This window comes from Eulemur rufifrons, chromosome 15, assembly GCF_041146395.1.
Source record: "Eulemur rufifrons isolate Redbay chromosome 15, OSU_ERuf_1, whole genome shotgun sequence".
Classification (NCBI taxonomy): domain Eukaryota; kingdom Metazoa; phylum Chordata; class Mammalia; order Primates; family Lemuridae; genus Eulemur; species Eulemur rufifrons.
The window spans coordinates 59,283,771-59,298,162 of NC_090997.1; the positions used below are offsets into that span (position 1 = coordinate 59,283,771).

At 32.8% G+C, this 14,392-nt stretch overlaps 1 protein-coding gene across 1 annotated transcript in view; it reads left to right on the plus strand.

Annotated features, from left to right (window-relative positions):
• Positions 1 to 14,392, plus strand: part of LIN28B (lin-28 homolog B) — a 111,833-nt gene that overhangs the window by 62,968 nt on the left and 34,473 nt on the right. Inside the window, exon 3 of the mRNA XM_069488939.1 lies at positions 2,815 to 2,999. Within this exon, the coding sequence (XP_069345040.1) occupies positions 2,815 to 2,999 (185 nt within the window). The remainder of the gene's footprint in view (positions 1 to 2,814; positions 3,000 to 14,392) is intronic.

A 14,392-nucleotide genomic window follows, 5' to 3' on the forward strand; every position in this document is an offset into this window, starting at 1 on the left:
CAAAAAAAACCCTAGCCCAAAAATTCTTGGGGAGACAGATTTGAGAACTAACATCTCCTCACATGGCACCCTACAATATTAAACTCTTTCTCTGTTGTAAACCCTGCTGTCTCAGTGTATTGGCTTCCTCTTGAGCAGCAGACAGTGAACGTGGTTGGGCTGTAACGATTTGATGCTGAAATATCAATGAAGAAACTGTTACACTTGTCCTAGCAGAAGATAGTTAAGATCTGAAATAGAGTAATGGCAGTTCATCAAAATGGATGGAGCAGATGAAAGAAACATTATGAAGTAAGAATGCAGAAGATTCAGTAAATCGTTTGGGTAAAATTAAGGATTAGAACTGGTATGACTGGAAAATGGAGGAACCTTTAATAAAAATTGACAAGTCAAGGGGAGAAGTTGATTTTTGTGAATAAATATAATGTGCTAATTCCCCACATTTTGACAGATCTTTCCCACCTATGTAGCAGCTATTTTGGTATAATAGCAAAGAGAGAACATTTTCTGTGATTCCTTGTCATTTTCTTGCAAAGCCATTGTCGTTTCTAATGGATATTCATTAATTTTTTTGTTAAGTATTATGAATCTAAGTTGCCTTATGTACTAATTTGGGGCTGGGGAGCATATATGATAGAATTTTTAAAAGTATTCTTTCTAAATATCATGAAGAATAGCCAGAATTTAGTGGTTTGTAAGAGCCAGAATTTTACTTTAGATTTGGAAAAGAAGTTGACTTATAAATTACACCTATCAAAAATTGTAATAATAGAAAAATGAAACCAAAATAAGTTGTTGAAAGTGTACCAATTTAATTTGGTGCACTAGGAACTATGCACTAGTTCCTAGGAAAGTGTTCTAGGAACTATGAGGAGATAAATAAGTGATAGAATTATTACAGACAGAAAACATATGAACATATGATAGTTGTAATTAAAATGCTATCTTTTTGCTCTCATAGTTTCAATAATTGAACTATGCTCCACTTCATCTGATTTAAAAGAATCTGCTCTTTCTTGAGTGGGGAAGGAGAATGGAAATTAAAGCAAAAGAACTGTTTAGAATTAGTGAGGAGAAGGCTTTGGAGAAAAAAATGAGAAGATGCTGTAGAAATGTTAAAATGCTTTAAAAATAATAATTTGTTATTTTAAAGAGTATAGGCAGTTGTGATTTTTTTTTTCCTACATCCCATCAGACAGCAGAAAAGGTGCTGCCAAATTGCAGACTTCCGCATGAAGGATTTCACTTATGTCAGGTGACCTGCACTGGAAACAGGTTAATAACCCTGTTTTCGTGGGTTGTCTTACTTTCACAATGAATAGTCTCCTTTTGCAATGGATTTTGAAGTTTTGTTATTTGTGCCATGTAATGATTTGATTATATGTAGTTATTTAGTTGCCTTTAGAATCATGGAATTGGGAGGGGTGAAGATTTTCTGGTTTAATATTTCCCTAAGTACACTAGTAATCTGTACTTATAAAGAAGGGGCTCTGGGATCAACTAGGTTGGGAAATTGCTGGGTTAAACACAGTTAAAAGATATTTTTATTTTGGTGGGGGTGGCGGAAGGAAGAACATTTCTGAGGCTTATATATATGCTAATGTAACTCAACCAAGGAGAAACAACATACAGCATTTTACAAACTTACTTGACCACAAAATTTTTGTCTCATGGAGTCTTTTCAGAACCACTGTTACTCAGAACTGAAATCCCTTGAATTTACAAATAAACAGAAAAGAGATTAAATGGCTCAAGCAAAGCTATATAGCAGTTTATTTAAAGCACTGAACTTGAACTAAGGTTTTCTACCATGATCTATTTCCTTCCTTTCCACCCTCAAATTCAGAAAAGTCTTTTAAAACTACATGATTTTACAAATTAGATCTGTAAAATGTACACAAAGGAGTTTGAAGAAATAGATATTAATAGAATTAATGAATTAATTATTTTAGTATATTTTGAATTGGCACATTGACTTTAATGAAAAAAGTAGGATTGAAAGAGCCAATTAATATTTGAAACTAAGGTTACAGTTTTGTTATTGGGAGCACTTTTTTCTTTTTTATAAAAAATCAATTATCTTTCAAATTGTAAGAATTGATATCTTTTCAAATTATAAAAAGCTCAAATAGTTCAGTAATGTGTACACCAGAAATCGTTCTTATTTTCTCAGAACAGGAGTGGAAAAAACAACACTTTAAGATTTAGTGTCTGTTGTTCCAGACCTCATTTCTGTTTAATACATAAATAAACATGTATCTTTTAAAAACTTTACATAGATGGCATTATAGTAGACATTCTGTTCTTTCACCTTAATTTTTTTACTCAACAATGTTATATGCTTATCTTCTCATATCAGTGCATGTAGATCTAAAAATAACTTCTCTTAATGGCTTAATAATGTTACATTATTTGGCTCTATTATAATTTATCTATTCAGTTTCCCATTGATGGACATTAAGGTAGTTACAACGTTTTACAAGGCAGTGCTGTGGTGTCTTTTTTTGAACCTTTGTGTATGTCTGTAGTATAGTTAGTCACTGAAGTGGAATTGCTGGATCAAAGAATATGCACATTGCAGTTTTTCTAAGTATTGCCAAATTGCCTTTTTAAAAAAATGGTAGTAGTTTATTCTCCCATTGCCAACATTGTGATAGAAAACTTCAAAATGGTGTGTTTCACTGAGCTCAAAAAAAAAAGGACTTTATATTTTTGTAATGGAATATCTTGCTTTGTTCATCTTAAAGTTGTGGAGATAATTTATAAAGCAATGATAATCATGATCTCTTTTTTTGCCTCTCTTGTTCTTTACAGAGCAAACTATTCATGGAAGGATTTAGAAGCCTAAAAGAAGGAGAACCAGTGGAATTCACATTTAAAAAATCTTCCAAAGGCCTTGAATCAATACGGGTAACAGGACCTGGTGGGAGCCCCTGTTTAGGAAGCGAAAGAAGACCCAAAGGGAAGACACTACAAAAAAGAAAACCAAAGGGAGATAGGTAATCATTTTACTTTGTTAATTTATGAGTTTATTGTATTTGGAAAAGATTTCTAAAAATGTCTTTATATTTTATGTTATTGGATTTAGCCAAAAGAAAATGCCACCAACATGTAGTTGAACAGAAAGTATCAGGAATATAGGCTATCTTGCAATTTGAATTATCTGCAGAGTGTACTGAACTGATCATTCAACATTAAGCACTAAATAGTCTCTTGACCATTTCCACGAGACTGTTCTGAGCCCACAAAAGAAGAGTTTAAGTTCCCAACAGGCAGAGGTTCCTCTCTGTACATCCAAAATTTGCCAGTACCCACCCGTTTTTCCAAATAAAAATACACGTACTGTTTTGTCTGTTTTTAAAAGATAGCTCACATGTAGAAAATCCAAATAATATAAAAACTATAAAGAAGTAAGCAAAAAATTAATTTGAAATGCTAACTGGAGGTTTAGGAATCATAATATATATGCCATTTTGAAACTTGCATTTTTTTTCACTTGATATATTATGGAATATTTCATTTCAATCATTAGCACCTGCATAAATTCCCAATATATGAATATACTAAAATTTGATTAAAATAATGCTATATTGATGGATATTTAGGCTATTTTCAATATTTTGAATTTATCAATAATACTACTGTAGAAATTCTTATATGTACATTTTTGAACAGTTGTCTGATTATATCCTTAGGATAAATACTTAATAGTGAAAATTCTGGATCAAAAAAATATGCACTTATGGCGGGGCATGGTGGCTCATGCCTATGATCTCAGCACTTTGAGAAGCCAAGGCAAGAGGATTGCTTGAGGCCAGGAGTTCAAGGCCAGCCTGGGCAACATAGCAAGACCTCATCTCTACAAATAAAAAATAAAAAAAAAAAAATTAGCCAGGTGTGATAGCACATGCTTGTAGTCCTAGCTACTTGAGAACCTGAGACAGGAAGACCACTTGAGCCCAGGAATTTGAAGTTACAATGAGTTATGGCCATGCCACTGCATTCCAGCCTGGGCAACACAGCAAGACCCTGTTTCTAAAAAAACTTTGATGCCTATTTCTAAACTGCTTTTCTGAAACATTTAGAGCCAGTATGTAACCCCTCCAAAAGTGAGACAGCTTATTGAATGTTGTTTTTTAAAATCGTTTCCAACTACATAGGTTGAGAGATGCAGCTCATTGTTTTTCTTTGCATCCTTTAATTATGTTGGAGGTTGAATATATTTTTATATGTTTTCATTTTATTTTTTCTTCCTCAAATTGTATATTTCTTGTTCTTTGACCATTTTTCTGTTGAAATGTTCATTATTGACTTGTAAATTCTCTTTCTGTATTTAGGATGTGAATCTTTTGTCTCAAATAAACAATAAGAAATTTTTTTTCAGCTTGTAAAATATATTTTAGCTTTTTTTTTTTTCTTGAGACAGAGTCTGTGTTGCCTGGGGCTAGAAAACAATGGCATCACCATAGCTCACTGCAACCTCATCCTGGCCTAAAGCGATCCTCCTGCCTCAGTCTCTCCAGTAGCTGGGACTACATGCATGCACTACCAAACCTGGCTAATTTTTTATATATTTTCAGTAGAGACGGAGTCTTGTTCTTGCTCGGACTGGTCTTGAACTCCTGACCTCAAGTGATCCTCACACGCCTTGGTCTCCCAGAGTGCTAGGATTATAGGCATGAGCCACCATGCCCAGCCTCATTTTATTTTCTCATATCATTTTTACTTATTTTTTACATTTAGCTTTCTCTTCTCTTTGTAATGTAATTTGTTTTTGAAGAGTGGACTATAAGCATGTAGCTTTTCTTTTCTCTCCAAACTGCTAGCTAATTATTATATCTCTGCAGCATTCATTGTCTAGTGCATATTTTTTCACTGGTTTGAAAATCATCCAGTAAGAGAATAAACTCCATTTTTTATCCATATTTTTAAGTGCTCATTTTGTGCAAAAGAAAGTCAATGAATATGTGTGAAAGTTTAATGATGCACTTACCTAGTGAAGTGATTTTCTGTTCCCAGAGAGATAATACATGCATACATACTTACATACATACATATGAATAAAGCAAAGTAATATAACATAAAGCAGTCCTTTATTTTTCCACGTCTTTTAGATTAAAATCTTTAATAATGTAATTATAGAATGTTTGTCATGTGTGCTGGATTAGAATCAGTGAGAGAGGGAGAAAGTGGGGGATGAGATTTGAAGAGTAAGATAGTGGGATATTCCTTCATATCGGACCTTGTAAACCATTGTAAGGACTTTGATTCCAGAGAAAATGGGAAGTTGTTGGGAAATTTTAGGTGAAAAGTAACATGATCTGATTTATCTTCTTAAAGTATTATTCTGGCAGCTGTGGTGACAACACAATGTGGAGAGGCAAGGATGGAAACTGAGAGACCACTAAGGAGGCAGTTCAAATAATACAGAAAAGGAATGGTAGTGGTTTGGACTGGGATAGTAGCAGTAGATGTGGTGAACAAAACTCCTGATATGTTTGGAAGGAAGAGATAGCAGAATTTACTGATGGATCAGATGGGGACTGTGAGAGAAGAAGAGTCCAGGATGACTCCACACTTTTTTGGGCTGAGCAGCAGGAAAGGTGGAGGGACCATTTACCAAGATGTGGAAGCCTACAGAATGTACAGGAAATCAAAAGCATGGTTTCAGATGTATTTAGAGATACATAATCAACATCCAAGTGGGGATATAAGTTAGTCAGATGCATGCATGACATGGAGTTCCAGGGCTGGAGATAAAAATTGGGCAATCTTCATCAAAATGGTGATAATTACAGCCATAAGACTGAATGAAATCACCATTAAAGTGAGTATCCATAGAGCAGAGAAGAGGACTGAGCCCTGGGGTAAGCCAGCATTTAGGGATTAAGAAGAATAGGCCGAACAGCAAAGAGCACTAAGTAAGAAGGCAGGAAGTAGGAAAGTCAAGAGAGAATTTTGACTCAGAAGTCAAGGAAAGAAAGAATTTCAAGAAGGTAAAGGTATCAGGTGTGTTAAATGGTGTGACGGTGAAATGATCAAGTAAAATGACCACTGAAACTTCACCACTTAGCAACATGGAAGTCATGGTGAAGTTGACAAGAACAGGCTCAGTGGATCGGTGGTGGTGGAAGCCTATGTGGGTTGTGTTCAACAGAGAATGAAAGGAAAGGAAGCAGAGACAGTGAGTGGGAGCAGAAAAATGAAGCAGCAGCTAAGGGAGAGAAGTTAGAGCATGTTTATGTGTTGATGGGAATGGTCTAGTAGGAAGAAAAGATTGAACATGCAGGAGAGAGGAGGACAATTGCAGGAGTGATTTCCTTGAGTGGGTGAGAGGACTGGGATTTAAAACACAATAGGGGATCTGGTTACATGAGCACAGAAGGCTCATTCTTCAAAACTGGAGGCAAGGCACGGGATATAGACAAAGATGCAGGTGGTAGGTGGATATGAAGGTGGAAAAGGTGAGATTTTTCTCATTTTTTTAATGCTATGTCCTTAGTGAAATTTGAAGCAAGGTCATCAACTGAGAGTAATTGTAGAAGAGTAGGTTTGAAGATTTAACTAGAAAGGAGAAGGTCTGAAATAGAAATGAATGAACACATATTACGGGGAAAAAGGTAGAATTCTAGGCTATAACAAAGACCCACTTAAGGTTAGTGGACGTGAATTTAAAGTAAAGTTAGTTAATATGATTGTGTTTTTTCTCCATCCATTGTTAACTTTTTAGCTATAGATGTGAAATAGGCATTACAGTGCATTTAACTAGAGTTGGAATTTCCTAGTTGAGAATGACAAAGGGCACTTAAGATGTATGCAAGGGAGCAATTTAACGATGAATGATAGATTATAAACTGGGTAAGGAGTGAAGACATTGAGAAGGTGGTTGGCTCATGACGTGTAGGTTACAGTGGGGTCTAAGAATTATTGTAGTTGAGGTACTAAAAGAAATGGTCTGGCAAGGTAGAAGGTGGTGGTAGTTAGAAGTGAATAACCAACTGCTTTTGTTTATCGTGTGTCTTGTGATTATAGCTCTGACATGCTTAGTTAGTATCTAATGATTTCCAACTTTCTGTTAAGTTCAGGGTGCCCATAATTTTTGTCACTGGGATTAGCAATTACAGCTTTCCATGTGCCACTTGTTTTTATAAAGTGATATTGAAACAACTTGCAATAAAGTATTCAAATAAGCATAGGGACTCCTGTATGGAAACTGAAACCATGAGAAAACAAGATTTGACAGTGTGGTAGCAAGAAATGAATCTTTGTCAACAGATGGCTGGAACAGTTACCAAGGCAATGATTTTTTCCCTAAATGTTTAAAAGACTTCAAAGATCTTTGATAACTTTCTTGATTTCTTTCATAGTTCTTAACTATGGCTAGTTCCTGAGACAGTTTTAATGAGAATAAAATTATGCTTTGATCCAGATTTTATGTTTATTAGTATAATTATGTAAGGTAGCTTAAAAATTCTTATAAAATATTCTGGATTTTCTAGTTATTTCCAATTGCCTTAATAACGTATTTTATTGTATTTCAAGAAACCAGCTTTTGGATTAATTTCTGTTACATGGTTTTTTCCTAATTCTTTCTGTGATTATTCTTATTATTTCCTTCTATTTTATTTTTCACTTTTTATTATAAAAATTTTCAGAATTCAGAAAAGTAGGAGAAATGGTATGATCAACACCCATATATAAACCCACCTCTTGTATTTCTATAATTATAAACATTTTTATGGAACTGTTTTAAAGTATATTACAGATGCTACAGCACTTATCATCCAAATAAACAGTACTCCCCTAATAGCATCTAATACCAAGTCCATTTTAAAATTTCTCCTTAAATAATACAGTAAGGAGACTATAGTTAACAATAATTTGTTGTATATTTCAAATAGCTAGAAGAGAAGAATTGGAATGTTCCCAATAAGGAAAAGAAATATTTGAGGTGATGGATATCCCAATTACCATGATTTGGTCATCATACATTGTATACATGTATCAAAAATATCACATGTACCCCCCAAATATGTATAACTACTATATTCAAATAAATTTTATTAAATTTTGTAATATAAAATATATAAAATTATTAAAATTAAAATTTTTCATATTTTGCCTGGCTCGCACCTATAGTCCCAGCTACTCAGGAGTCTGAGGCAGAAGGATTCCCAGAGTCCAGGAAGCTCTGGGCTATAGTGTCCTGTGTTGATCAAGTGTTCAGCATCAATATAGTGACCTCCCAGGAGCAGGGAACTACCAGGATGCCTAAGGAGGGGTGAACTGTCCCAGGTAGGAAATGGAGCAGGGCTAAACTCTGGTGCTGATGGTAGTAGGATTGCATCTTTGAATAGCCACTGCACTGTAGCCTAGACAACATAGTCAAACCCTGTCTCTAAAAATAAATAAATAAATTTCCCTTTATCTTTTGTGACTATTTTTTTCAAACCAGAATCCAGTGAAAGAACATGCCTTTCAATTAGTTTTTGTATGTCTTAAGTTTCTTGTAATCTAAAAGAGTACCTTTGTCCCCTCACATCCTTTTAGAAAACAATTCAGGAACGGTAATTTGTTGGAGAAACTAAGCCAATTATCTTGTACAATGTATCGTAATTTGGATTCATTCTAGTGTCTTTAAACTTGTTTCTCTGACTCTATGTTGCCTATAAATTGGAAGTACTATTCCTATGCCAAAATTTTTTAACTTGTTTCTAATAAAATCCTTTTGATTAATTTTCAATTTATAGACAGTATAAGGGTTAGAGGAACAAGTTTTCAAACACTAGGATGAATCCAGATCATGGTTTGAGTTTGTCTAATAGATCCTTGCAATTAGATTGAGATTATTATCTTTAACAAGACTATCACAGAAGTGATACTGTGTTCTCAGTGTATCGTGTCGGATGGCACATTGTTTTTATTTTTCTCATTGATAATGATTGTCTTTGACTACTTGGTCAAGGTGGTATCTGCCAGGCTTTTCCACTTTAAAGTTACTATTTTTCCTATTGTAATTAATAAGCTTTTTTTGTGGTGAGATACTTTAAACATCCCATTCCTCATTACACTTTTAATTTTTCATTTATTTATCATACTAGTATTAGCCATGGGCTGCTATTTTATTCTATGAGTTGTAATCTGTAACCATCATTATTTATTTTAGTGCTCAAATTTCCCAGATTTGGCCAGTAGAAGCCCTTTAGGCTGGCTTCTGTGTCATTTTGGTGGGTCCCCATCATTTTTTGACTACTTTCTTAATGGCGGTAGATACTTTTGTGCTCATCTTATAGCCTACAAAATCTTTAAAATAGTGATATTAAAGAATTGATTTGGTTTGCTGAAGTACTAGGAAGCTAGAAGTCCAGTTCTTTATTTTAAAAGAGGAAATAAGTGTTGGTGTATTTCTGTATATTTGGTTTACTCGGAGTGTTGTTTCTATTTTACTTTTTATTTTAAAGTCTTATAGTAAAATTGACTTTTCTTTTGGTGTACAGTTCTATGAATTTTAATGCACATATACATTCCTGTGGTCACTACCATAATCCAGATTCAAAGCAGTTTACTACCCCAAAAAACTCCCTCTTATTATCTTTTATAGTTACCCCTCCCCCACCTATAACCTTTGGCAACCATTGATCTATTCTCTATCACTACAGTCTTGTCTTTTTGTGAGTGGCATATAAATGTAATCATACAGTGTGTAATGTTTGGAAATTAGATTTTTTTTGCTCAGCATAATGCCCTTGAAACTCATCCAAACTGTTAAGTATATCAATAGTTCATTCCTTTATTGCTGAGTAGTATTGCATTGTGTGACTGTCACAGTTTATCTATTCATCTGTTGAATAGCTTTTGGATAGTTTCCAGTTGTGAAAATTATCAATAGAGCAGCTATAAACATTTATGTAGAGGTATTTGTGTGAATATTATTACTTTTCATTTTTGGAATGGGATTGCTAAATAATATGAGTATAGGTGTATGTTTAACTTTATGAGAAACTACCAAATTGTTTTCTAGAGTGATTGTTCTATTTTGCATTCCCACCAGCATATATGAGAGTTGTAACTGCTACTCATCTTTGTCAGCATTTGGTACTGTCAGTATTTTTTTTATTTTAACCCTTCTGTTCGGTATGTGGTTATACCTCATTGTGGTTTTAATTTTGATTTCCCTGATGGCTACTGATATTAAGCATCTTTTAAAGTATTTTTCTGTCATCCTTATGCCCTCTTTGATGAAGTGTCTTTTCATGTCTTTTGTCCATTTTTTACTGGGTTTTGTGCTTTCTTATTGTTGTACTTTGAGAGGTCTTTGTATATATTGTGGATATAAATCCTTGTCAGATATATGATTTGCAAGTATTTTCTCTTGTCTTTCCAATCTCTTAAATGTCTCTTATAGAGCAGAAGTTTTTAATTTCAATGAAGACAATTTATCAATCTTTTATTTGATGTCATGTTCTGTAAGAATTTTTTGCTCAACCCCAGGTCACAAAGATTTTCTCTCATGTTTTTCTCTAGTAGCTTTATAGTTTTACATTTTTCATTCATTTTAATGGTCCATTTAGAGTTAGTTTTTCTATAAGGTATGAGGTTTAGGTAGAGGTTCATTTTTGCTTATGAATAATATGAATTATTCAAACACCATTTGTTGAAAAGGGTATCCTTTCTCTTGAAATGTTTTTAGATTAGAAAGTTTAATCTAATTTCTGTCATTTCATTTTAAAAAATTAAAATTCTAAAGTTTTTATTACATGGAATTAACATGTTTAACAAATTCCAAATTTGGTTCTATCACTCAAGAGAACTTACTTGTTCAATTCTAATATATTTATATAAGGTAGAACCATATCTTGTGAAGAATTACTCCTTGTGGAAAAAAATATAAAGTAATTTTGAAGATTCTACCTTAATTATAAGTAAACATTTACAAAAGAAGGTGGGTTTTTTTATTGCCTTAAAATTCTACTGAATTTAATGTCCTGTTACTAGTGTCAAGTTAATAATAATAAATGTGTTATTTTATTTTAAATCCTCCACATTTGAAAAATTTTCTTAAAATTTCAATTGAAATAATTTCAGATATCTTTTTTCTGTTTACCTTTTCTTATGTTCATTTTCAAAAGAGTAAAAAGACTTATGACCCTATAGAACACTCTTTATAATGAAATGAAGACTTAAAAAAAGATTAAGAAACACTTATGTTTCTTCTTAAAAAACTAGCTTATACTTGATACCTTTTTGTTCTCTTTAAAAACACAATTTACTATGAGGAAAAAGAAGTAACTTCTAATAGAATAAAATTATGGGGGAAGATGGTAGAATTATATTTGTTTGCCACTGTTGATTTTTAGTATTTATATGAAATTGTCGTCGTGTTGGCGTATAATATAGAATTAAATATTTTATATGATAAGATTTTAATTTATATTAGCAAATATGTTAAATGAGTAAAAAGAATTTAGACTGAAATGGCTAGTCTGAAAAATCTTTTCTGTAGAGGTTAAATGATTTTACTGTTTAATAATTAGTGAATAAAAATATGCGTAATTTTTAAGAACATTTAAAGTACATGCATATGTAATATGTGTATATGTTGGGTGTGTACGTACAGCTTTGTATTTTTTTATTATTTATGGTTTCTCTTTTTATCTCCTTTTTCAATTCTGATTTTTTCCTTGGGGTATTGACTATCTTATCTTCTTTGTTCTCCTTAACCTTCTACATCTTTTGACCCAACCACACAATCCAAGAAGTGCTATTCATAATAATGCAGTGTTGACTTGAGTTTTTAAAAACAACTTAGAAAATAATACCAACACTCTACTGCTTTCATTTCCTTTTGTTCAATATTTAACTTTTATAACTACATGAGTTAGTGTTTGGATTTTCTACATCAGTCAAAATGGTAATGTATTTTGTTTAGAAAGAAGGTTGATTGTTAAGATGTTTGGTATTACTATATAATACCTTTGGTGTGGAAATCTAGGCAGTTTCTTTCATTTGATCATATTAGAAAGACTTGTTAATTTATCATTTTTAAGATGCTCGTTATTTAGACTTAAAGATTGATTATGAAATTTAACATTCCTTGTGGTTCAGTATTAAAATGGTATATTATGATGTGTTTATCATTTATGGTCAGAAAGACCAACGTGAACACAAACAGAAGTTAATTATATGTTTGATTTATTCTCAGTTCACAAAAGTTAACTTGCCTTTTTTGTTAAGGAAAGTAGAGGTGTGTGATAGTAAAGTTACTTTGAGAGGGCCATAATTTTGTGGGTTCAAATTCTTTAAATTTGTAAGACGGTTTTTGGAAGCCAGGAAGTTTTTGTTTTTTGGTGTAAAAAATCCATTTAGTTTTTCCTCTTTGAGGGGCTGTATATTTGCATTTGCTTATTAAAAAGAAAAATACTAATTTATTGCCCTCATTCACTTTTAGAGCAAGCGAGCTGGAAACTAACTAGTGGTAATCCCACCCCACCCCCACCCACCTCTACAGCAGTATTACCTCTTCCACTCATTATGTGTGTTATAATATGAAGTTTTCCAGGTACTTTATACTTGGGAAATATAGTGCTATATTTAAAAAAAAAATCTCCATAGCATTATTGAAAATAATAAACCTATACTTTGGTTTATAATGCCATTTTATTAAGGAATATGTGTTTTACTTTCACAATTCTTTCAATGATTTTATTTTTATGTTTATTAGATACCAGATCCTTTTCCCAGAAGAAAAGTAAAAATGCTTTTTAGGTACTAGAGATGTTTGAAAAATGTAGATCAACAAATTCCAATAAATAACTGTTTCACCCTGATACTTGTGTGATTAGATTTAGGAATTTGCTGTTTAGTAGGTTCCCATTGTGGCAGAGAAATCTTTCAGGCATGAATTGATAGTCCAGATCCTTTGAGGTCTGTCTATTCTGACCTATGACCCCTATTCTTACAAGGTCAACATCTGAGGGCAGGAGATTAAGGCAGTTTAAAGACCAGAATGGTAAATGGAATGGAAAAATTAGCCAGCACATTTTGGGTGCAAAACATCAAAGTCATCAAATAGTTTGCTTATTTTAAACCTGGCTTATGGATATAACAAGCTAATTTTATTGTGTTTGTTGGAATCAGAAAAATTTAATAACCATATTTACTTCAAGATACTACTTATATAATAATAAATTTTAATTGTATAATACAAATTAAATTCATACAGCTTACCCTCCAAATATCTGGAAATGCAAAAATAGTTTGTCATGATGTCAGTATATTTTAGTCTTGTATCCAGTTTGGATACTTAATTTAAATTTAAATTAAGAAAATATTTACTTTAGCTTTTACTATGAGAAGTTTTAATTTATCAACAATGCTGAATAAAATATCTACAACTACTCTCATAACATGAAGTGATTGAGGATTTAGTTATAATTATGTAAAGTTTACTTTTAAGGAAAAATAGTTTTAAAAGGTGGAGGTAGAAAAATCAAAGAAGGTAAATTGATTAGGCAGAGACAATTTGTCCTTTTTTCTCCTTTGGCTTTTTTGAGACTTTACTCTTTTAAATTTTACATGTTTCTCTCTTATGCCTTTTAATTGTATGCTTTTCATTGTAATTCTGAAATATAGATCAGTAGATGTCCATTCTTAGTTTCTGTATTTTGGTCCCTGTAAGAAATTCCCCACAACCCTTTATTTTACATTTGTTTGTATCCTGGACAGCTGTGAATTTGCATCTTCTGCTTCCTGCTAATGACTGGCAAAGGCTAGAGTTGAATAACTGAACTGTTGCTTCCAAGTTTTCATTCATCCATATAGGGACTAAGGAAATAAGTAAAACCAATAGAATACCCAAGTCTCCTTAATTCTTCTGCATTTTTATTCTAGTCCAAATTTTCTTTATTATGGCCTAATTTTAGGGTAGTTATCCAAATCCTTTCTTCTTGTGATTATTTGGCCAGAGATCTCTTAATGAGGCAATTATAGTTGTTTCCTTCATTCACATTATCTTAGCAGATGCTCTCCCTGCTGTGACCTCTGTTCAGACTGGGCAGACAATGTGCCATTCTCATCACCCTCTGCCAGACATTGTGTGGGGCTGAGCTTCATTTGGCGCTGCATAGGTCTCCCTAGATGCCTGATGGGAACGGTCAGAAGCCAAGTGGCAAATAATCAGAATTTTGGTTTGATTTTTCTGATTGCTGTTTTATTCTAAGCATAATAAATAGTAAAATGATGCCTACAGAAAAAAAGAGTTCCAGAAGCAACTCTAATAATATTTCAAGTAGCAATTATGGATTGAAGAAGTAACTTTACTTAGTTTTCTTCCTTAGATTGTGGGCTTGGTGAAAATGAGATCAAATGTTTATTGTATGGTTTCAGTACAAGG